The following is a 25,055-nucleotide window of genomic DNA, read 5'->3' on the forward strand; positions in this document are numbered from 1 at the left end:
TTATCTCCTCCCCCTTCCTCCTGCTCCCCAACCCACCCACTCCTGCTTCCTGTCCCTGGCATTCTCCCGTTCCCCTAAAGGTCATAGAGCCTTTATAGGACCAGGGGCCTCTCCTCCCATTGATGTCCGACTAGGCCATCCTCTGCTGCATATGCAGCTGGAGCCATGATTCCCGCCATGTGTACTCCCTGGTTGGTGGTTTAGTCCCTGGGAGCTCTGGGAATACTGGTTAGTTCACATTGTTGTTCTTCCTATGGGGCTGCAAACCCCTTCAGCTCCTTGGGTCCTTTCTCTAGCTCCATCATTGCGGACCCTGTGCTCAGTCCAATGGTAGGCTGTGAGGATCCACTTCTGTATTTGTCAGGCACTGGTGGAGCCTCTCAGGAGACAGCTATATCAGACTACTGTCAGCAAGCACTTGTTGGTGTGGATACTTTGATCCTACTTAGACGGGGGAGGGGACAAAATACCCATGGAAGGAGTTACAGAGACAAAGTGTGGAGCAGAGACTGAAGGAAAGGCCATCCAGAGACTGCCCCACCTGGGGATCCATTCCATATACAGTCACCAAAGCCAGTGGACACTTCTTAGTGGCCATTGTCTGTCCCTGGCGAGTGCAGGTAGAGCCCAGAGTACCTCAGGACAGCCTGAGCAAATCCTGTGGTCCACATAACTGCAGAGGAGTCAGCTGGTCTTGAAACACAGATTTGCATTTGTGAGGTTTTAATTTAAAATATTCCAGGTAAGAGGAGTTCACAGAGAGCATTTGCTCAGTCAGAGAAACCCAAGTGCTACTTAGCCTCATTGTCGTTAAAACCTTGCACCAGAGAGCAATGAGTATACGTCCACAGCTAAGTGAAGTGAAGCAACCGTTTCCTGGGGAGTTGTGTGAAAGATCCGAGGGTGCGCAGTGGGAACACCCTATGTCAATTCCCCACTAACTTGTCTTTCCCAGATAGCAAGTCACCAAATAGCTTAAGGAGCGTCAAGATTTGGGGGTGAGAAAGGGAGAGTTGTACAGCTTCCCCACTCTTCCCCAAGGACTCTGCAGAATTCCAAATGAGGACAATTTCTCATCTTGTTAGTCCTTCAAGAAAATATCCAATTTCGGTTTGGGGCCCAGACACTGAATGCTCTCAAAATACTTCTCAGCTGAAACAGAATCAGATGAGCCACACCATAAATCATAAATTTCTATGAGTTATGTCCATTTCTTTGGGTTTGCAGTGTCTCTGCCGTTGTTTTCCCTTCTACATTCGAGCACGTTCAGCTATTTTTGCTGAACGGCCATATCTCCGTGATATACTTATTATTTATGCACCTTGTTCAAAAGTAGTAAAATGGAAACAACTTATCATTCTAATGCCAGCAGGCGGCATTACACTTGAACAATGACTTATTTTATAAAACTCTATTCAAGTGTCAGGAGGGAAGTCCAGTCCTTTATTAGATGGAGAGGAGCTTCTTTAATAAACAAATGCGATTTTACTTCACACTTCAGCTGCAATCCCCTTGGAAGCAGGTGTTGAGTGAGAGGCTTGTGCGTCATCTATTAACATTGCCCTGGGCCGCGGGCAGTGTCCACATAACTACATACACAACGTCTCCACACTTCTATGCACCTTGGAATTGGGAGCTATGAGGCAAGCTGCTTTGGAAGCCTGCTTGGAATAGCATCTTAGCTTCAGGTGTGTAAGACTTTTAAGAACTGGGGGTTGGAGGAGATGTAATTAGGATTAACTTGCATGGAGAAAGAGCATTCCCACGCTAATAAAATATTTGATTTCCAGTGGGACTAGGCTGTAGAAACCCACAAGGCAAGAATCATAGAAATAATGTTTTTCATGATGCAATTCCATTATCCAGGGTTGTGGGTTTTAAAACAAGGGAACTCACAAGTTCATGGAAATGCATGCTAGACATAGGCACCATTTTATTCCCTGTAAGAAGCTGTTTCCAGATTTTACTTTTCTTTTTGATAGTTTAGTAAGTTTGCTTTACTTCGGTGAAGACCCATGTAGTGTTCATACTTTGTGACTAAATTTTTGTGCCAACTGACTCTTGTGTGGTCTCTCTCTCTCTCTCTCTCTCTCTCTCTCTCTCTCAAGCTCTTGCTCTCTTGCTCTTGTTAGCTGTTGAATAAATCAAATGGTTTGCCCCTACAGTTTCCTATAGTGTGCCTTCGGCTGTCTGCAGTTGCTGACTCAATTCAGCACTCTCTTTTCCTCCCTGTATTTATTGTAAGTTATTAGTTGAATCTCCAGGCTCCATCAAGTGTAGGATCCTTACCTTAGGAAAGATCCGATGCTATTGCCAGGCTCAGAGGTCCATAAATCTACTCTCTTAGTTTCCCTATCTCAGATCTGGAAGAGTTCTTTGTCCAAAGTCCATTCCTCTGATGGGTATAGAGTTGAAGCCTCTTGTAGTTATTTTGTTTGTTAGTTTTGGTTGGTTGGTTGGTAGGTAGGTTGGTTGGCTGGTTTTGAGATCAGCTTCAGCACCTACCAAATGCCAGAACGGTTCCATTTTCATATTATGGAGATTTTACATCAATTCCGATTAAAGGCTTCCGTGAAATGAGTGTCATGGACCAAATGCTTCAAAGACAACATCCCTTCTTATCTCACAGTGACCCACTGGAGGAGGATTGACGCTGTCTCACATACAGGTCAGAAACAATGAGCAGCGGACGCTCACCATGCACTTGCTGTCATCACACAGCCAGTCTTCTGCTCATCCACTCTCCCAGAGCTATGAATTGAGTAATATTAGATAATCCTATGACAGAGGTCAGAGAAGAACAGAAAGTATAAGTCTTGCTGATTTTGTTGAAGTCTAGCCACTCTCTAATCAGGGGCTCTGATTCCAGACAGAGCCTTCGCATCTCAGCCTCAGGTACCTGGCAAGAAGAAGCCAAGTATGTGCTCTGTGTCAGAGGGGGGATGGGTGGCAGCAGAGATGCCAACCACAGAATCCCAATCATACAACTAAGCACTCTTTCAACTTCCTGACCAGCCAAATCTAGAGTCTAGAAATAAACTCATTTCAGGACGCAACTGCATTCCTTTTAATCAAATTCCCTTAGTTTCATGGTAACCTTTTTTTTTTCCCCAAAAAAATGAAAGTATAAGTTTCTGGGCTGAGGATATGAGGGCCTGGCCCAAATTCCCAGCACCCATGTAAAAATGTCAGGCATGTATGATCCCAGCGCTAGCGAGCTGGAGGATCCCTGGGGTTTGTTAACTGCCCAGACCAATGAGACCCTGTCTCAAAGGGCATTCCTGAGGGTGACATCTCCTGGTTGTGTCTACAAGCACCTCCACACTCACACATGTGTGTGCACACACACACATGCACACACAAGCACAAAAGCTATTACAATTTCATAAACGACATATATATTTTTTCACCCATCAAAGGTCCAAGCTGACTGGCCGTGCTTACAAAGTTATATATAATTTATAATAGGTGAGGATTATGCCCCTCTCTATGTATTCTAACATCCATATCAGAGTTGCTGTTCATATAGCCAGGATCACCAGCAGTGGTGCCCTAGGGGGCTCAGTGCTCACTGGGGTCACCCAGGTACTGAGCATCAAGATGAGCCTTGTCTACTCTCTGTGCACAAGTTAGGGCTACACATGTGGCTGCTCAGTGCACAAGATGAATAGAGAAGGGCTTGTTGGAGTCAACAAGAGAGAATTTATGTCCAGAAGTACAAGGGGCAGCTACTGTATGGGAGATGGTATGGGATGCTCCAGAGAGAGGAGGAATCAAGCACAGCCCCGCCTGTCGGTCTTTACCAGCTCATCTGAAGGAAAAATGTCTAAATGGCATGCAGTCATGTTGATCGCCTTGGATGCCTGCAAGGCTACAGTGCTCCTCTTGGGCTTTTGACGTTAGATATACAAATGGTCTCTCAACATATTTGTACTTTAGTACTTAGTTAGCTCTGCGACACGCTGTATAGTTTTTCTTTCCTTGTCTACTTTGTTTCTTAATATTCTTATAAAGTAGGAAGAACTGTGTCTTTCTTTCTTTCTTTCTTTCTTTCTTTCTTTCTTTCTTTCTTTCTTTCTTTCTTTCTTTCTTCCTTCCTTCCTTCCTTCCTTCCTTCCTTCCTTCCTTCCTTCCTTCCTTCCTTTCTTTCTTTCTTTCTTTCTTTCTTTCTTTCTTTCTTTCTTTCTTTCTTTCTCTTTTCCTTTCTAAGGAGGGACTGTGTCTGTCTTTAGTAGGAGGGATGCTTTATAGGTGTCACATGTAGTCTATAAGTTACACTCTTAAATAATTATTTAAAAAGTGATGAGGTCCAAGGCCCTGGTCCAGAGCTCCAAATGAGAAGCAATGAGAATGGAAATCATACCTCACAAAGCCAGGTAGTGAGAAATGTCCGGTGTGGCCTAAACACACACACACACACAACATGTGTGCACACACATATGCAGATGCACATACACATACACCACACACACAATACACACAAACACAAATACACATGCACACACACACCACACATACACACATATGCACACATGCACATGTACACACATGCACACACATACATATACACACATGCACATGTGTATACACATGTGCACAGGCATACATGAATGCTCACGCACATGTTCATATGTACATTTAAAAAAGTTTAACTGGGAACTGAGACCAATAGGTTTGTATAACATTTAACTGGAGACAATAAGCAGATAGAAAACTGGAGAAAGGAGGGTGGCATATTTGGGGAGAGGCAGGGGTTTCAGTTTACTGGGAAAATAGAGGATCTGGAGCAGGGAAAGAAGATGACAGAGGAACCTGAAGCTGCACGCAGAGCCTGCAGGGGAACTCAGTGTGTAGCGTGAGTGGGAAACACCCAGGAAGCATCCCACTGTAGTGACCCCACACCTGCTCTCAGAGGTCACTGCTCTTTCCATACGAAAGTAAAGCTAGGTCCACCCCCCTGTGGTCGCATCCTCAGGCCCCCTGTGGTCACATACTCAAGCCTCCAGCTCTCTACCTTTGCTCCCACCACTCTGGCATGCATTCTCTGCAGGACTTCTGACTTTTCTGGTTCTTCATGCCCCAGCTTTCTGTTTTCCCTGGATTCTTGCCCTTCCATTACAGCAGAGCTTTGGTCTTACCCAGCTTGTAAGAACCCTGTGTAGCCTTTCCCCTGCTTGTTCTCCAATCCCAGCCACACATGCACTTCTGAAACTCACTGATGAACTCTGGAGACTGTTCTGTAGGCGCAGTCTTATATTTTTGATTGTGAGCTTAGCCTTTAATGGCTGAGCCATCTCTACAGCCCATGTATGCACATTCTTAAAGGTCTCTTGTCATACCTAACACAGGAAATTTATTGCAAACTCGCTTTTCTAAAATCTTCTGATCCCTCACCAATTTGTGTTCTTGGCTTTTCTTACCATCCTTGCCCGCCAAATTTATAACACACCCTGGCCGTTTCTTTCCTTGCTCTTATTTCTTGTATTTTTAGTCCTTCTTTATTGATGCCCGTATCATATGAACTATCTAAGTCTTTTATCCCTTTCTTACCCCTGGTCCATCTGTCCATTGGCAGAATTCCCTGTGAGCATCTCTTTCAATGCCTATGTGACCACCCATGCCTTAATTTAAATAAAGAGCGCTCTTTAAAATTACCCCCATTACAGGATTTACAATATTATTTATGTTCTTCCCACCTTATTGCCCTATTTAAGGACTTACAAAGCATAAAGGGAGCCAGCTATGGTGGTGTGCTTTCATAACCCCAGCAACATGTGGGAGGTAAAGACAGAAACATCAGGAGTTTAAGGTTATCCTTGGCTAGAAAGCAAGTTCAAGGCCAACCTGGGCTACCTGAGACCCCCTTCTCAAAAACCAAATGCAGCAGCAACAATGAAGCCCACAAGAGGGCAAATTTTCAACCATTTTAAAGTAAAGAAATGACTTAAAAATTCTCAAATAATTTCTTTGTGGTTTTATATTTATTAATTAGAAAATACAGTGGCAGAAGATGACTACTATTTATGTGAGTTAAACAAATTCTACCCTGTGTCCACACATTTGGAATTTTATAAAACAATAGGTATGTCGCTTTTTTTTTTTAAATTAATAGAAAGACCATTAGATAGTCACTCATGGGAATTCTTTAAAAGAGAGTACGAACATTCAAGCATCCATATCTTAACCACTCCTCCCACACACTGAAAAGTTCCATCAAGAAACATCAGCGGTGACTCGACGGGATGGCTGTGTGGTTTCTGTTTATTAAACTCCTCTTAAGCTTCTATTGGAAACCTCTATGTCAACCTAGAAACACATGCACAATGACAGCAGTGCTGAAAAGCAGAAGAAGTTGTGAGTGAAGTAGAGGCCACGCTGATAAAAAATGAAGATGCTACACCCATGTCTAAGACCCAAGTAACAAGTCAGACTCTGGCAGTGCCCCACTGTGTGTCTCCATTTGGTGGATGCAGAAGGGAAGAGGAAGCTGTCTTCTCTGAGGGGAAAGTGTTTTGTTCCACAGCCCATCTATTCCCACACTGTCTGTCATTGCTTCTCTTTCTGAGCTTCTTCTGGGCAGCGATTGCCAAAACTTCCACAAGTCTGGTCTGGGCTGGAGAGAGCATCTGTGCTGTAATTAGGCAGGCACAGGGAGGCAGAGGGAGGCACGGGGAGGCAGAGGAAAGCCAAGGGAATCACTGGAGACACCAAACCCAACAGAGGCATCTTCCTTGAGTACACTGGAAATTGAAGTAAATTCCATCATGTGTAAAGTTTCAGAGGTTCTCAGGTCTTGGGGTTCTTGTAGTCAAAACTGTCATAACTGGCTCATGAATGAAAAAAGAACTCAGAAAAACATCTAGTTATTATTATAGAGCATGTCCAATAGAAACGAATGAGGGTTTTTTTTCCCATTTTTATCAGAAACATAAAATTTAGAAAGCTACTTCTGTTCTCAAAGTAATTTTAAAACAGTGAATTGTGAAAGAAAATAACAGAATGCTTGTATTAAGCTGCTATTGTTTAGTTCTAACTAAACACCTCAGGCAGGGTTTCTTATTTACTTTATTTAGCTTACACTTTCAGAGGCTGGTAGTCCATTGTTGAGGACTCCCTTAGTCTGGCCAGTTGCGAGGATCAAACAGTCATAATGTCGGGAGTGTGTGTGAGAGGGAAAAATATAATGATCTCATCACAAATCAGAAAGCCAAAAGCAGATTCAGTCTCTCCAAACAGAAAGCCAGGAAGAGACACAAGGTCAGGATCAGGCATGTTTAAGAACTTGTTCACACCGAAGCTCTCCCCGGGGTTGACTGTGGTGGCATGTGCTGGGGAGCTCTTGACACATGGAAGCAAAAGGATCTAGTAGTTCAGCATTATTTCTAGCTACATACTAAGTTTGAAGCTAACCTGGGCTACGTGAGGCCCTATCTTACAAAAAGAAAAAGAAAGAAAAAAAGCCTCACTTTACAATATTAGTATTTCTTCTCACCAACACCAGTAGTCCATCTCATTGGTGATGTTCCTTGTGACCTAGGGACCCCCTTAATGATATGACCACATCCTGCTGGCAACATACTCCAGCATATAGACATTTAAGGGACTAACAACATTCAAACCATGGTAACACCGAGTGAGGGCCAGCAGACAGAGGTGAAGACAGACCTGCCAAGAGCTGAATTAGCATTGGCCATCCTAAGACGTGTAGAGAGCAGAAAAAATGAAGGCGTGGAAGAGCTTGATTTTCTGAATCTATGATGTGGTTGGTGACCAGGAGAAACTATTAAAGCAACATAAAGATAGATCTGCAGAAGAGTAAGAACACGTGTGTCAACATCGATGTGATACGACTAAACAAATATCGCCAATAGAGTAAAAGAAATGTTTTCTGAGCAAAAGGGCTCAATGACTATCTGGAAATTTTAGAAGAGGAAAACACCTGGTAAAAGCTGTGGGAGGAAGGAGAGATGAGGGGCTGGAGGGAAGGAGAAGGAAGAAAGGAATTCACCCCTGCAGACACACAAAAATGGACAATAAGTAACAGCAAAGCCAAATGTAACTAAGTAATAAGATACAATCCCGAATTTGTAACCAACTCTCTTGTCAGTAGAATAGACAGAACGTTTGTCATGAGAAAGTATAATGATGAATGTACCATTAGGTCAACCCCGGGACTGGGAAAATAGAAAGCAAGCAAGCAATGTTCCTATCCCACCTGGAAACATCAAGCAATAGTGGGTGTTGAGGGAGGTCGGGTTTCTGACTTTTCCCAGTGTGCTAAAGGGACAATTAGAGGTCCATGTAAGAAGTAAGCCTATAGGAGTCAGAAGTCAATTTGTACCGCTCCATGGCCACCACACATATCACAGGTCCAAAAGGCAGCATCGTGGGGGCTGTGAACTCTACCCTATAACTAACTCTCTATGGGAAGTAGCCTCTACAAGTTTGTGTATGCTTAGCCTCCAGGAATTCATGTGCCACAGTCTCCTGGCTAAGCCAGATGCCCTCCATTGTGAGACATCCTAGAGACTTTATTGAGCATGTCCAATAAATATTGAAGGTATTGCTATGTACCCTTTTGCTGTCTGAGTGTTCCTGGCCTAAGCACCCACCTTGCCCCCATACCCTGCACTCCCCTTCTGTCACCAGGGTATTGTAGGCTACAGATTCAAGGTTAACACTAACTGAAGAAGGGAAGGCTGGGAGGGTCTGAAGAAGTGGGGATGCTCGAGCATCCCTCAAGAGTTGTGTAAGATTTCCTGGAGCCGAGAGAGAAGATGAATGTAGATTGGTGGTGGTGGTGGTGCCACGTGGTGGTGGTGGGGCGCATGGTGTGGCATGAAGAGCCATACAAGTCAGGGAAAGAATTTAGAAGTTACTGGTAACAGTAAATGATGTATAGCTAGGCCAGGGAATTTGGTACTGGGAGAGTGATGTAGAAATTGAAAGGCTGGGCCCTGAGAGGGAACTGTTAACAGTGAGGGTGCGCAGGTGGGTGGTCACACAGAGCAAGCGCATCCTCAAAGCTGATTCTATCGAAACGCAGATCCACACAAGACTTTATAGTCCCCGCAACCACCAGTGTGATGGTAACAAGCTAATAATTGCTCTGAAAATGTTTTGGAAATGTTGATGGTATGCTATTCAGACATCAAGCATGTATCTAATTATAAAGTTCTGTAAGTTAGCAGTACGGAATAGAGCTGAGGGGAGGAGAGGATGGATGGGTCAGAGGAAGGGCATTCTGTAGTCACAGTCTCAACGATTGGTAATCACCTTACCAGGCCCAAAAGACTAACGCCGCCGAGAACAGAGAAGAGTGGAGAACAGAGATTGGCGGCCAAGTTAACTTCCAGCCTAAAAGCATATCCAGGAACCAGCGCCTCCCATGGGGCGGGCCCTCTGAGAGCAGCCTTTGCACAGAGAGGCTGGACTGAGCCAGGCAGGGTAATGACAGCACGGGACCAGGAGTCTTCCTGGGAGCGGGGGCTGGGGCGGGGGTGAGGTGGGGGTGGGGACATTTGAGGTGGACGTTGAAAGATGAGTCAGGATCAAAGGCACCCCGTTGAACTAGTGCAAGAAGTGGCAGGCACAATGGTCGGGTAGCTCGAGGGGCAACTGCGAGTTTTTCTCGAACAATACACGGGAAGGGGTCTTTAACTCTGAGAGGCTTTCACAGTTGGTCAGGCTGTATAATCACCTGGCTTCTTGCCAAGGAAACCTGTGTGCGCATGCTTTTCAGCCCACTGTGGGGTTTAGTGAGGAGGCAAGTATCTATTGTGAGCCCATTGTGTACCATTGGCGTCTGGGGAAGAAAGGGGAGAAGAAAGCAGGCAGAAACTCAAATATTGTGGAAAAATGGAGCGTCTCGTGTTGAGTGTGGGGGTCCAGGCATGGTTTCATGTTACTCGCCATGAGCAGAGACAGTGTGGCTATTGTTGTGGCAGCCAGTGTTGCTGTCCCCTGCCCAGTGCCCCCTGCCAGCCCACTCTGTGTGGCCCTGTGGGTCTTACATCTCCTTCGTATACAACATCTTGATTGTGGTCACATCTTCATACAGCCTTGGTATGGAATCGTCACCGCATGCATCAAAAGGCTCCAGATTTTTTTCCATTGCAGGTGTGGGCCTCCCAGCAAGGTAGCCAGAAAACACAGGGGGCAAACGTCGCCCAACAGCCTGTGGGTACCCAATAGTTCCCCTTTCTCCAACAAGTTTTCCACCCTCTGCATACAAAGCTGCAAGGTCCCCGTGGCACTTTTGTCGTGTGAAACAAGGGAAGCTAGGATCAGGGTCTCGAGAACACGCTCGCTGTGAGAAGCTGCGAGCGGGCTTTTGACTTAATGGCCTGGAATGGTTTTGTTGTTGTTGAGGTTTTGTACTTAACATTAATTTTGGGTGGTATTCTTTGCCACTTTAGCCCTGGCTACTTTTACCTCAAGCTACCTGCTGCCCCAAACCCTTCCATCTGTTTTTTTTTTTTTTTTTTTTTTTTTTTTTTTTTTGTCTCCTGCCATTACCTCAGACTATATCCTGTTTTGTTCAGTTTATTGCCAGATTTCTTGGGAAAGTTATGTCTACTTCCTGGCGTCTATAGGATGACATATTGCTTCTATCATCATCACTAACCATAAAGTAGACCCAAGGAAAGGCCCGTCGGTGTCTCTCTTTATGACTTTCGTATGAATGAGCTGTGCCAGGTGAATGTTCTCTGATGGAGGTCTTGAGAAGAGGGGCCATCTTGGAGACCTTATACACTGAGCTAGAATTCCAAACCCAACTGGGCAGCCTTGGGATTGAACTGAAGTGGAGCTTCAGTTGTCCTAAGTCCCAGCAGCGAGGTGAGGAAAATAGTTTGGATAGTGCCCCCTGAAGTGCACAACCGGGACAATTCAGAGTTCCTAGTTCTTACCATTGTTGGTAAACTCTCCCCTTATGGCTAAGGTCATAGAATATCCTACAGCAAGGTTTTTAACTTTTTTTTTTTTTTTTGGTTTTTCGAGACAGGGTTTCTCTGTATAGCCCTGGCTGTCCTGGAACTCACTTTGTAGACCAGGCTGGCCTCGAACTCAGAAATCCGCCTGCCTCTGCCTCCCGAATGCTGGAATTAAAGGCGTGTGCCACCATGCCCAGCTGGTTTTTAACTTTTAAAGGTAAAATGGCCACAGATAGATTAAGACAGATAGGTATTGAGAGAGTAATATGCTGTGATGTGTGCAGAGTAAAGTAACATGTTTCAGTAATTCATGGAGAAAAGCCATCACTAATCGCTGAGAACTGTACTCGGGTTCCAGGCCCTAAGGACATTCACAAACCCGGGTGGCTTCCAGACCTCCTGCACATGTCCCCGTTTGTCAGTATTTTGTGCCCTGGATAAGGAAAGAGGCAAGAAATCTGAGAGAAATCCAGAGAGGAACAGCAGGAGCCAGCCAGGCTGCTCTCCTCTAAGGAGTAGTTCTTCTATCAGAGTACATGAAGCCACCACCCTGTTGACTCCTGCAGATCTCTCCAAGGCAAAGCAGCAGACTCACCATCAAAGGAGGGGACCCTTGAAACACCAGAACTCCCCTTTGCAGGCAAACACTCTTTCTCATCTTCCTGGACAAAGAGGAGGAAGGGGAAGGCTGCAGGCACAACCATCTGTTCCCTAGGTAGTTCAGTTGTCAGTTTCACTACATCCTTAACCCTGGCTACCCTTGTCACTGTGAACACCTTTTGGCTGCCTCACCCCATCTGCCTCCAAGGTTTCACTCTCAAGAATTATCTGTGGCATCAATCAGAACATTAGAGGCCACGGTTGCCAATTGACAAACGCATGCATGCACAAGCCCATACAGCACGCACAGATGAATGTCAGAAGGAAGGGTGGAAAATAGAGTGATCTCGGACTGGCAAGATAGCTCAGCAGGTAAAAGCACTAAACCTGGATGTCTGAGTTTCATCTCCAGATCTCATGATGGCAGGAGAGACCTGAATCCCAAAGGTTGTCCTCTGTTCTCAACATGCACACACACCATACTGCATAACACACACACACACACACACACACACACACACACACACACACACACCACAGAGAGACAGACAATTCTATTCTTATCCAATTAGGAGGATTTCACTGATTTTCTTTGCAGTAGAAGAGTTTGTTGATGGCAATGTTAAAGACCTCCGAGAGAAAGAAGGTACACCTGAAAGCCGAGGACATGAATGGATCTGTAAGAGATTGTCAGATGCCAAAACAAAACAAGCACAATACATAGTAGAAATCACAAGGTGATTACATTTCTTGGAGGTCGAGACCGCATTTATGTTATCTCATTCTCTTGTGTGTATGTGAATTTGTGTGTATTTTGGTACCTAGAAAAGTACCTGCTATCTAAAGATGCTTAATGGTTATTTTCTGATGACATGGATTGCTGAAAGTTTTAATCTAATGGCTCATTTCTTATATAATAGCTTTATTTGATTTATTTGATATACATTATTTTATTCTTATTCACTGGTCTATCTTACCATGGCTCGCTCGCTCACTCACTCTATCTATCTATCTATCTATCTATCTATCTATCTATCTATCATCTATCTATCTATCTATCTGTTTATCTATAGACATAACTCTGTATTCCAGGTGGACTTTGAATTCTATCCAAGGATGTATCCAAGGATGACCTTGAACTTTTTCTTGCTTCGACCTTCAGAGTGCTACGATCACAGGCATGTGCATAAAGACCAAACCCAGTCTTTATGCAGTGGCAGGAACTGATCCAAGGGCTTTGAGCATGCTAAGCAAGCATGTTACCAATCAATTTACAACACCTACCCAAATTTGTTTATTTTTAATTGTCCATTCACATATGCCACTAAATTGCTGGTGGTGGAGAATACCTTGGCTATTTGGTGCCTAGATCATGTTAATTTGACCTATTTATTTCAGGAGCACTGAACAGGGTTTTTGTTTTGGTTTGTTTTTTGTTTGCTTTTGTGACAGGGTTTCCTTGTGGAACCCTGGCTGGGTAGACCAGGCTGGCCTTGAACACATAGAGATCTGCCTGCCTTGCCTCCTGAGTGCTGGAATTAAGGGCGTGTGACCCCATGCTTGGTTTCCGAATACCACTTAAAAATGGTATCCTGTTCACCCTGCCTGCCTCGGAAGCAGGCAGAGTTAAATGGCCGTGCCTCGGCCTATGAGAACAGTGCCCATACACTCCTTCCAGCCCAGCCACTCAGGCTTACAGCTTCTCCACGTTCGATCCTGGTCCTCATGTTGGAGGTCCCAAGGTTCCCACTCAGCCCTGCTGCCTTTCCTTCATTCCATCTTCCTATGTGACCTCATACATTCTGTCTTCCTATATGACCTCACACATTCTGTCTTCCTATGTGACCTCACACACTCTGTGATTTTAAACACCACCCTTGCTCCATCTCTCCAGCCTCCATCTGCCCCAGATACTCATCTGTCCCTCCTGGACATTTTTATCTTTCAGGAGAAATGAAGAAAACATTTTAGTCTAAAATGAAGTTTCTGGTGTCTGTGTCTCTTGTTACTATATGCAAACAGTTCCATTCCTGTTGTACCAGACAGCCTATATAAACAGGCATACATGTATTGAGTGTTGTAGAAGCACCCACTTGACTTTTGAGGTACCAACCTCCTGGCTTAGTCCACTCCCAATTCATGAGAAATTATACTCATGGGTACTCGTTTGGCTTGACAAGAAGCCTTACCTTTGTTGATGTCTTCAGTTCCATCTAATCCCTCAAATCTGAGCCAACATCATCTACTGTCAGTGAAGTCCTTGAAACCAGTGACCACTCGGCCCTGGAAGGCTGATTTTCTCTACTGAAGCAATCATACCTCCCAAACCAGGAAAACCGTGGTGCCGGACTCTCTGACTTAGTGGGTGTGTAGCTTGTTGTACTTGGAACACAATGAAAAGTGTCACAGTGACTTCCCCCTGCACACAGTGCCTCCTCTGTACCTATCCAAGCTCTCTCTCTGCCCCTCCCTACAGTCAGCTCATGTTATGGTACACATACAATATGCCGTGTTTCTCACTGTTCCTGAGACATGGCAAGAGCTTCACTGTCATGTCCCAGAAATGGCTGTCACTCCATCTAATATGAAATAAAATAAAATAGAATATAAATGTAAAATTTATATTAATATTAGTTATGTAGTAATACGATTATATATTAATATAAAAATTTATATGATAGTATATTAAATTATATTATGTACATTTCTTCCCCCTGCCAACAACATTTCCTGTTTGCTCTATTTCGGTCCTGTCACAGTATAAGATATCTATGTCTCATCTATATCTATCTATATATACTCATACATATACGTGTGTGTATGTATCTTGGAATGTGACATATATCTCATATATATATATATATATATATATATACACATGCATACCAGTTACTGAAAAGTAATAACTATTCATCTTTTCCCTTTTTTCCTAGGGTTTACATTAAAAAGGAAAATTTCAATCCCCTTTGTTCCCTCTATTACATCCCACCCTCCTCCTTCATCCTATGAGCAACAGACATTGTGGGCAGCTTACCCTCCCCCATTTATTTCTCCCTTCTTTATTTCTTATACATCTTTGACTTTGTTCAATTGTCCCTACACTTCCTGTCCCCACCTCTATGACCCTGGCAAAGGCCAAGAACAGCTTAATGGTAGCCAATGAGGAGTGAAGACAAGAAACTTAGAGGCTAGTTTCTGTGGGGCTGCACATAGCCAGGAACCCACACCTTCTTGTAGAGGTCCCTTACGTCCTACCTGCCCTTGGAGGTCTGTCTTTAAAGAACTGGGTTGGGCTGGGACAAGCAGGCTATCTGGACATCTAATCCAGTGCTAGAGGCATGCACTAACTGGTAACCTTGTTTGTTCTGTCTTTATCATTTGCCAGCTGCTTATCTCCTGTAGCTACTTACTCTTTATTAAACAAACCCAACACTCTAGCCAGAAGGAAGCCAGACTTCATAAATGCCTCCATGAGTCTTCTCCTAAACAACAAAGAAAAAAAAAAAGATGTTCCTGCTGTTGTCACTTTTCTTCTTAGCTAGTGCCTTATTCTGCCACAGTTGGTTGTATGTGTGTCCAACGCCAACACTATGAAAGTCTTACCCAGGGACAGGTCTTTGGAGATGGCGTGTTTGGGAGGATCTCCTGGACTGATTTCACAGTTTCTCCTTTCTGCTTGTAGGTCCCAGCATGTTTACGTTCCTGACATCTGTTACTGCAGCCATCAGCGGCCTCCTGGTGGGTTATGAACTTGGGCTCATCTCTGGAGCTCTTCTACAGATCAGAACGCTATTAGCCCTGACCTGCCACGAGCAGGAAATGGTTGTGAGTTCCCTCCTCATCGGGGCGTTCCTCGCCTCTCTCACAGGAGGCGTGCTGATAGACAGGTACGGAAGAAGGCTCACCATAATCCTGTCATCCTGCCTCCTAGGACTCGGAAGCTTGGTCTTGATAATGAGTTTGTCCTACACGCTCCTTATAATGGGGCGAGTGGCTATAGGGGTTTCCATCTCCCTGTCTTCCATTGCCACGTGTGTGTACATTGCGGAAATTGCCCCCCAACACAGAAGAGGACTTCTTGTGTCACTGAATGAACTGATGATTGTCACTGGTATTCTCTTTGCCTATATTTCAAATTATGCATTTGCCAACATCTCCAATGGTTGGAAGTATATGTTTGGCCTTGTAATCCCCCTGGGAGTTCTGCAAGCAATAGCGATGTACTTTCTTCCCCCAAGTCCTCGTTTCCTGGTGATGAAGGGACAAGAGGAGTCTGCAGGCAAAGTCCTCAGGAAGTTAAGAGTGATCTCAGACACCACTGAAGAACTCACTTTGATCAAATCTTCCTTGAAAGATGAGTATCAGTACAGTTTTTGGGATCTGTTTCGCTCCAAGGACAACATGAGGACCAGAATCCTGATAGGTCTGACACTGGTGTTTTTTGTCCAGACCACTGGGCAGCCAAACATACTATTCTACGCATCAACTGTCTTGAAGTCTGTTGGCTTCCAGAGCAACGAGGCAGCTAGCCTTGCCTCCACTGGGGTGGGAGTGGTCAAGGTGGTTAGCACTATCCCAGCAACCCTCCTTGTGGACCACATTGGCAGCAAAACCTTCCTCTGTATTGGCTCCTCCGTCATGTCTGCTTCACTGTTGACCATGGGCATTGTGAACCTCAACATCAATATGAACGTCACCAACATCTGCAGAAGCCATAGTCTTCTTAACCAGTCCCTGGAGGAGTTTGTGTTCTATGCAACAGGAAACCTGTCAATTAGCAATAACAGTCTCAGGGAGCACTTTAAAAGAATCACTCCCTACAGCAAGGGCTCGTTTATGCCCAGGGGGAATGGCATGGAGCCGAAAGGGGAGATGACCTTCACGTCGTCTCTACCAAATGCTGGACTGAGCCGAACTGAACACCAGGGAGTCACAGACACTGCAGTCGTCCCAGCTGCTTACAAATGGCTGTCCCTGGCTAGCTTGCTTGTTTATGTGGCTGCGTTTTCAATTGGTCTGGGACCCAGTAAGTACCTCACTTCTTACTCTTGCTCTATCACTTCCGATTGTTCTGTATCGCCTGTCATCAGTTCAAACAATCTAGAGTCAGGTACAGCCTTGTTAGATACAAGTACAAGAAGCAAAATGAGCATACTGGTGGACACCTGGTGTTCTGCACAGGCGGGAAATGTGCCCGTTGTGCAGTTGCTTCTGAAAAACCCAAAGCCCATGTTTGTCTACAGGATCAGTTACTCATCATTATCCACATCACATGTGCATACTTTAGCACAATTGACCAGGGGTGAATCAGACCTGGGAAGAAATTCATTGCTCAATGGCATTAGATTGTTGTATGAATGCAACTTTATTGTGGTTGTATTACATTCTGTGAAGGGGAACAAATGAAGTGTTTAGATTTTGTTAAAGCTACAGTGATTGGTGCATTCCAGTAATAATGAGAATAGCATTATGACGTGGGAAGATTTCTTATTTGAGTAAATTTTATTTACGAGAGCAGGTTCCTGGGGAGGGGGGGGAGATGTCTTGCTCTTTCATTAAATGGGAGGATGAATGTGTGGTTGGTTCCAGCCAACACAACACAAGTTTGACAACTTACCAGGACCTACCTGCAAGGCTCTTCCATTTTCTAGAGTTGGTCTGTTCAAACACAGACATATTTGCTGAGATAGTCTGTCTCTGTCCTGCAGTCTTTTGCCTCACAAGACATCTCAACCTTTTACAGGGGGGTTGTCACTAGGGGAGAAATGCTCAAAGTCAAGGGTAATCCTCCCATCTCAGATCTTCCTGCCCTCTGATTCCCACCTCTCTCCTTGCCCCCCTTTCTCCTCCATCTTTCTTCTTCAATCCCTCCATTTAGTAGAGTTATCTAAAACGATCTAGGTGACACACTTTTTTAAGCAACCATAGCTTTCTTCTCCCAGGTGTTTACAGCCTGAGACTGCTCACCTGCAGAGATTCTCTACAGAGGTGAGCTAATGCCACCCCATGTCTGGAACATAGTAAACACTTGAGGTTCTAGGTTGGCAATGATTAGAGAACCCTTGTTCCCATTCTGGTCCCAGCTTCATTGCACATGTTTCTGTGTGTCTGTCTTTTCTTCATTTCCCCGCTTCCCCTAGCCAGGGTTCCGGGACCCAAGCTGCTTAGGAAACTGACAAACTTATTCATCATTGGAATCTTTTAATGTCATGTCATCCTCCTCTCTTTCGATTCTGGCTCATCTTGAATGCAGCGTATTTTCTACTCCACCTCATCACTTTCTATCCCAAAGCATCAGAACAGACTTCTCCTCTGTCAAGAATCCAGTTCGATTTTGGAAACAGTTAGTAGGTTTATTGTTTATGCTCCCTTCAAGGGTATTCTGCTCTTCTTTTTAAATGTATCTTAAACTTGGTGTTGGGTACTGGGTATGAAGGGTCAACCAGTCCAGAAACTCACATGTTGAAGGGCTCTGTCCTCAGCTGGTGGATCCAGTTTCCTGTTGGTCTTGATAGTAAACATTAATGAACTTGAGAGTTTTCTGTCACTGAGATAGATTATTTTTGCCTCATGGTGTCTCAGCTTTCAGTCTATGACCACCGTGTCTCTTTTGCCTTCGAGCCAATGGTGAGGCAGTACGTCACAGGACAGACAGTGCACAGTCAAGGAAAATACTCTTCATTGACACAAAGAGAAAAAGGAGAGGAAGCAAGGATCCTAATCTTTCTTTCAAGGGCATACTACTAAGGCCTAATGGCTTTCCAATAGGTCCTACCTTTTAGAAGGGTCCACCACTTCCTAATAGCACCATAGGCTAGAAGCAAGCTCTTAACATGGGTCTTTTGACATGGCAGTTAGCTATGTTTGGCTCAGTCCTCTCCTTGAAGATGCATAAGAAGTAGGAGTGAATAAAAATAGTTAATGTAGCATCTCTCTCTCTCTCTCTCTCTCTCTCTCCCTCTCTCTCTCTCTCTCTCTCTCTCCCTCCCTCCCTCCAAACTAGAGACACTGAAGGGACTCTAGCCTGCCCCAGCATGTCAAACATGACTCTGGCAGGCCTTGCCCTTCTCCTCCATTCCCCACGCCTTGCTAAAAACCATTAGATTACATTCCTAAAGCTAGCCCTCAAGGTCTGTTTCCTTATTTGGCTATTTCTTCCTCCTGAGGCTGACTACCAATGTATAGCTACTGAAGTATTGAAGTCCAACAATCAAAGGCCCCCTTTGGCTGCCCTAACTAACCTGTCCAATCAAAATGACACACTTTATCCTAACACAGGGTTTCCCCTTTTACCTTTATAAACTGCCATTTTCCTAAGGGCCACATCTGTCTCCTGTTTACCCAGAGGTCATTCTTTGTCACTCCCCCTACCCCACCTCCCTGGGCCAAGTATCTCTTCCCCCCTCCCTTGTTTCCTTCCCCTTCTCCCTAGTCCTGTGTCTCCTGTCTTTGTCTCTTATTCCCTGTCCTTTGTCCCTCTGGGGCAAATAAACCTCCTTTTGCTGAGAGCTTGGTCTTTGGGTGTCTTGAGCTGATAGATAGCACTCCCGTCAGATCCGGTCTTTCTCTTCTGAAGTTCTGCCATAGGTGTGTGCTTTCTCTAAGGCTAAGCTACCAGGATAGGATGTAGGAGAGACAGAGACAGAGACAGACAGGGACAGATAGAGAAAATAATGATTTTTAAAGTCTCTGATGTACATTTCCTTGGATAACTGAACTTAATGAAATATCGAGTATGTGCATCAGTTAGAATTCAGGTTCAGTTGATATACCGAAGACCAAAATAACAAAGATTAAGCATGCTGGACATTTCTTCTTTTTTCACTTTCCAGTTGGAGCTGTGTAGTTCTGTGTGCTGTGGTGATGCCCCCGGGGAGCCTGCAGCTTCCCCCATTTGGGGCCTCTCACCTACATCAGACTGTGCGTTGATATTGGCTCTTCCTTTGCCACAATGACTGTTTCACAGTGTTGTCACCCTTCAGCAATAGCTCATGACCCCTTTAGAGTAAACGCAGTGTACACGGTGCAGGGCCTTGGGTGCCGCCTGTGGCCGTGAGGGTTGCTGCCCTAGGGCGTGATCACTTTGTGCTATGAGCAGACAGAGCTTCTTTTTATTTAGTTTTTACATCTCACCACTGTGCATGCGTATGTGTACATGCGTGTGTGCATTTGTGTGTTTGTGTGCATGTGTGCTGAACCATATGTGCCACAGCATTCATATAGAGGTCAGAGGACAGCCTTGAGTCGCCATCTTTCCCATCTTCATTTGCTACAGAATCTTTTTGTTATTAAGGGCTCTGATGTACCAGCATCTGGGGATTCTCCACCTTGAATGGCTCCACCTTGGATCTCACCGTATGAACACTGAGCTTGTAGATGCTCTACCCACTGAGCCACCGCCACAGCCTGGATAGATTTCTTATAGGGGTCAGGCAGCACACAACTGGGAGAAGCTCAAGAAGCAAAGGTTAGTAAGAGGCAAAGGAAAAGACTGAGTAATCAGGGCTATGGAGAGAAGCTGGTAGAGACAGGTGTGGAAGGTTGTGGCTGTCTATTTACTCATGGCCTAGAATCTCTGCAGAGTAGGAAAGAAACTTATATCAGAGTAGAAAGAAAGCAAAATCAATTTCCCTCCTCCCTCCTCCCTCCTCCGTCCTCCGTCCTCCGTCCTCCTCCTCCTCCTTTTTTGTTTTTTCTCGAGACAGGGTTTCTCTGTGTAGCCCTGGCTGTCCTGGAACTCACTCTGTAGACCAGGCTGGCCTCGAACTCAGAAATCCACCTGCCTCTGCCTCCCAAGTGCTGGGATTAAAGGTGTGTGCCAACACTGCCCGGCACAAAATCGATTCTTGCCATAGCAAAACTAGGAGTGTGTGGGAAGAAACTTAACCTGCTCCCACGTCTTCCCATCAGGTCTGAGGATGCTGGCCATCTGCAGAAAAATGGCCGTGTTTCCCCTGTGCATGGTCTTGGGGAAGTCCTAAAAATAGATCTGGCCAAATTCTGTGTTCCCTATGACCTATAAGGGGATGTTGTTGATAGCCATGGTGATGTCGAGAGCCTGGGCTGGCGTTTTTATCTTCATGTCACCATTTCTCCCAGGAGGTTGCCACCCCTGCCGCTCCTGAGGGTTGATGTTTCGGGCTTTTTTCATAGTTCAGTCAGTGACCAAACATTTGAGCTGTTCCTCAACAGTGGATCCTGTATCTGTTGTTTCTTTTCTATCTCTGCCATCCTGGCCTAGCTCGATGTTACTCCTAGATACCAAGAGTCTACCAATAATTCCATTACAGACCTGGCTCATACCCATCCATCTTCCTCGCATGCCTGCTTAATACTGTTTTAGAGAAATTGACCACTGTCCAGGATGAACAGAGGATGGTAGATTATTTTCACTTTTTTGGTGGAAAGGAAATAAGCTGCCAAGGATCCTGAGGTCACAGAGCATGAAGTCCATAGACCCAGACTCCTTTAGCTGACCCCGCACTCTCTACCATTATAGCCCAATCCTGAAAACTCAGCCTCTCAGGACCTTCCATCATATCCCTGAAGGGTATCAGTGCATCTGTGTAGTTGGCTACACTGGAGACTATAACGTGCTCTGGAGCCATCATTCCCGTAGAGATACACTGAAAACTCTGCATTGCATGCACTGTTAGTGTTAGTGCAGGCATGGCAAGGGAATGCCCCATCCCTTAGAGATTCTTTATTTCCCATTCCTCATTACCCTAGCCATAAACACCGAACACATGTAACCTCTTCTCCCCTCTACTTAATCACAACCTTTCCTACCTCTGAGGATTCATAAAAATTTCCTCAAATTCGTAAAAGGCCTCTGTTTGTATGAGTCATTAATATATGTCAAATGTACAGTAACTCAGTCTGGGATTTAAAGAGACTGAGTTAAAAACCAGAACTTCTGGGTTCTAATTCCAGCTCTTTAATTTACTGGCTATGTGACTAACAAGCTGCATATATTCTCAGTTGTTTTCACTCTATGAAATGGGCATAGTAGTACCTGTGGCATCTGTTGGAGAGAAGAGGTGCATGTCAACTGAGCCAATAGCCTTGAATGCTAATGGGCACAGTATCACTGTGAAAGACAGGCCAACAGTGTAACTCAGTCTTTGACTGACAACTTGTATTAGATGCTAAGGAGCACAGTACCACTGTGAAGGACAGGGCAACAGTGTAACTCAGTCTTTGACAGCTTGTATTGCTTCTGTTCATTCCTTCTGCTTTATTAATTGGAGCACAGCTACTAGATCATCCATTCTTGGAACAAGGAAACCACATCTTGTGGGTTTTCTTTCTGTCCTTTTTTAATGTTATCACCATATAATTCTGCTTGTAAACCATTCTAGGCTACATCCGGATTGTGAAGGGAGCTGGGGAAAGACTTTTAAACCAAGGCAGGAGCTCAGAGTCAGCTCAAAGTGGTCAGGCAAAGGACCCAGTAACTTAGGAATGCTCCACAGCCAAAGCAAGCCCTCCTGCTGCCAGACACCGGCATGAGGCTTTCTGTAGAACAATTAAACACATCACTTGGGTACAACTTTTAAAAATTGATCTGTTTTTGCCTAAGAAAAGAGGCTGGGAGACAGTCATGTTCAGAACCAACTAGTGGGAGGCAGCCAGGGCATGTCTTTGTTAAATCCTAAATAGCTGGACACAGAGTTCTGAAAGTCACCCTGAATTTTCTTGGACACCTTGGCTTGGTTTGTTTTGCCACTATATGGAGGAGTAAGTCTCTTTCAGAACTTCTAGGTCCCTGGTATTGCCACTGGGTGAGGAAGCTGAGGACTGAAGGTGTGTGGGGTATGAGAACGGGTTAACTCTCTCATCCCATTATATCTAACTCTGAATGGCCCCTCCAAGGGCCGGCTTGGGTGTTCATCTAAGACTGCATCATGCTGTGAGAGAGGCCAGCATCTGTATCAACTCTCCTGACATGCCCAGTCATCTCTCACACAGCTTGGGGACAGAGATTTTCCTAGTGTCTTCAGAACAATCTAAAGAATTACCCTTTGTTTATTTTTGCAAAGAACCAGTCACTCATGTCTATATATTCGTACCATGATTTCTTTTTCTCTCCTAATGAAAACATTCATAGGGGATTCCATTTCAATACTCAAAATCGTATTGTAGGGCATTGGCATAAACTGCAAGAACCAGTTAGAGCTTTAAAAATGTTATTAGGAACAAGCTTTTCATACCAGATTTTAACTGCATTATAAAACTTATTAGCCTGGTGTGATTATTGCTCAACTATGGGGGTTAGAGAGTTTATTGCTTGTAAAACAAACAAATCCTTTGTATAAGTAGAGGCATAAAGGGGAAAGTACTTGTTGTTCTAAAGCAACATTGAAAGGAAGATTAAACCATCCTTATTAAATCTTCTTAAGTGTGAGTTGGCTTAGGGCAGCATTCTTTAATTATATTAGATTATAGTGTGGCTTTCTTCTGCCAGGAAAGTGTTTCTATTCTTAGGTTAAAGTGTATGCCCCAAGTCATCTCACTCGGCTCCTCTAGTTTTCTAGCTGCAAAATAACAAGGTTGCTTTAGGATGTAGAATTTCAGAGGAGGGGACCTACATGTGGCATCAAGTAACATTGAATACTTCCTTGTGTGTACTTAAAATGGCATTCTAAGGCGAGCACTGGCTTCGGCCATCTGCTGAAGGGGTTCATAGAACTTCAGAGGAAAAGAGGCTTGTTCACTTCTTTGTAGCTGATAGTAGGATTCTTGTGCAGAATTAGATTAGGACATGAACCCCATTGCCATTATTCATGACATTTATTAAATAGTTGATTATTAACACCTGTCCTTCAACATAGGTTCAAAACTCTAACCAGACTCTCCAGTGCGTGTTCAAGGTGTTCTCATCCATTTTAGCTCCTTTTGGTGGCTGGGAATTTTTTTTTTTTTTTAGCACATAATCACAAACTCCTGATATGATGAGAACATCTACTTACTCCACAAGTAAAGAGGAGCCAAGGCTCAGAGCCTGTTGTCATTATGTCATGAGTTCATCTGAGGTAACATTTGTGGATATATTCGCTTCTGCCGACAATACCCAAGGTAACTTGGAAACAAATGTGTGGTTATATTCTCTCTCTCTTTCTCTCTCTCTCTCTCTCTCTCTCTCTCTCTCTCTCTCTCTCTCTCCCTTCTGTCTGTCTATCTGTCTGTGTGTCTTTGTTCCTTTGGGGAGGACATCTTTGTACATCTGTATTCACCGACATAAATCACCATATGATGATCTATGGCCAGCATACATACAGACAGCATGCTGTATAGAACAGTAATGTGTTGTTTTCAGGCCACGCCTCATTCTATGTCATGGTGGTTGGCCCCCACTCCTACATGGGTTTGGGTCTCCTATAATCATATCTCTTATATATTTGGTCCATATGCCAGCATAGTTTATTTTTTCTTAACAATCTGTTCCCCCTGGCTTTTCTCTAATAAACTGAGCTGTCAAGGTTTCTGACATTGTTCACTCTAGAGTGTCATCCAGGAGCCATGTGTGACTACTCTCTTCATGGCTTTCTAACCCCAAATTTCATATGTCCGCAATAAATTAGTTATACCTTCTCTCCTTCATAAGTCTCTTCTCTCCAGGAGCAGATGTAAGGGATTTTTCTCCAGGTCATATATTAAGCTAGGTAACAAGGTTGGGACTGCCACCGTTAGACTCTGTTTGTTTCACGTGTTCAAGTAGAACATCAGGCCAAAAACTGAATGACAGATGAGACCAAATGACAGCTGACACTAGAGAATCTCTTCCTATATTGTCTACCTACTCTGGAGCGCCATATTGGCAGGAAGAAGCAGATAGAAAGGGCTAGGAAGAGGAGACTGAGGGAGAATGTGGTGGGAACTCTTCATTCGTCCGTTCCCGGGGTGACATGGCTCAGCATGACATACATGGCACAGACATTCAGATGTGGATGGGGGAGACCACGGGATGCATTCGGTTTAGATGGAGGCAAAGAGAGTAAAAAGAGCCAAAAGGAGGGGTGTCCTTAGAGAAGGGCTTCTTTAGGTAGGGAATGGCTCCTGTGCCCGTGACCTGTGAAACCGGGGCAAGCTTTGTTCAGAGAAAGTTGTGTGAGTATCTGGAAGAGGGGAGTTTTAAGCAGGATAAATGGTGGCAGGTCAAGTGTCCCTGAGGATAGACATGAGCAGGAGAGATTAGGAGGATCTCAAAGAAGCTCATTGAGTCTGTCTGACACAGTGCTAGGCTTTGGATGGGATTTTTGCCTGGGACTTCCTGGTTTCAATCTCAGCTCCATAGCGTAGGAATTTGGACAAATAAGTTCATCTCTCAAAATTCTCAGTTTGCTAATCTGAACAATGGGCTGGTAGTATCTACCTCTCACTATAATAGCACAGTGAAAAGAAGCAATCTGTACCACATGCCCTTCATTTAGTCTCTGGCACACAAGGTGGCCTTGGGCAAATGGCATTAATTCTGGTCATGGTCTAGATGTGAGAGGTTTAGATCCTGACAGTACTGAT

General features: G+C 44.5%; 1 protein-coding gene across 1 annotated transcript in view; it reads left to right on the forward strand.

Moving 5' to 3' along the window:
• Slc2a12 (solute carrier family 2 member 12) overlaps positions 1–25,055 on the forward strand; it is a 55,923-nt gene that overhangs the window by 4,579 nt on the left and 26,289 nt on the right. The window contains exon 2 of the mRNA XM_021174503.3: positions 15,217–16,560. Within this exon, the coding sequence (XP_021030162.1) occupies positions 15,217–16,560 (1,344 nt within the window). The remainder of the gene's footprint in view (positions 1–15,216; positions 16,561–25,055) is intronic.

The sequence above is a fragment of the Mus caroli genome, unplaced genomic scaffold, assembly GCF_978045245.1.
Source record: "Mus caroli unplaced genomic scaffold, Mus_caroli_1 scaffold_9, whole genome shotgun sequence".
NCBI lineage: Eukaryota > Metazoa > Chordata > Mammalia > Rodentia > Muridae > Mus > Mus caroli.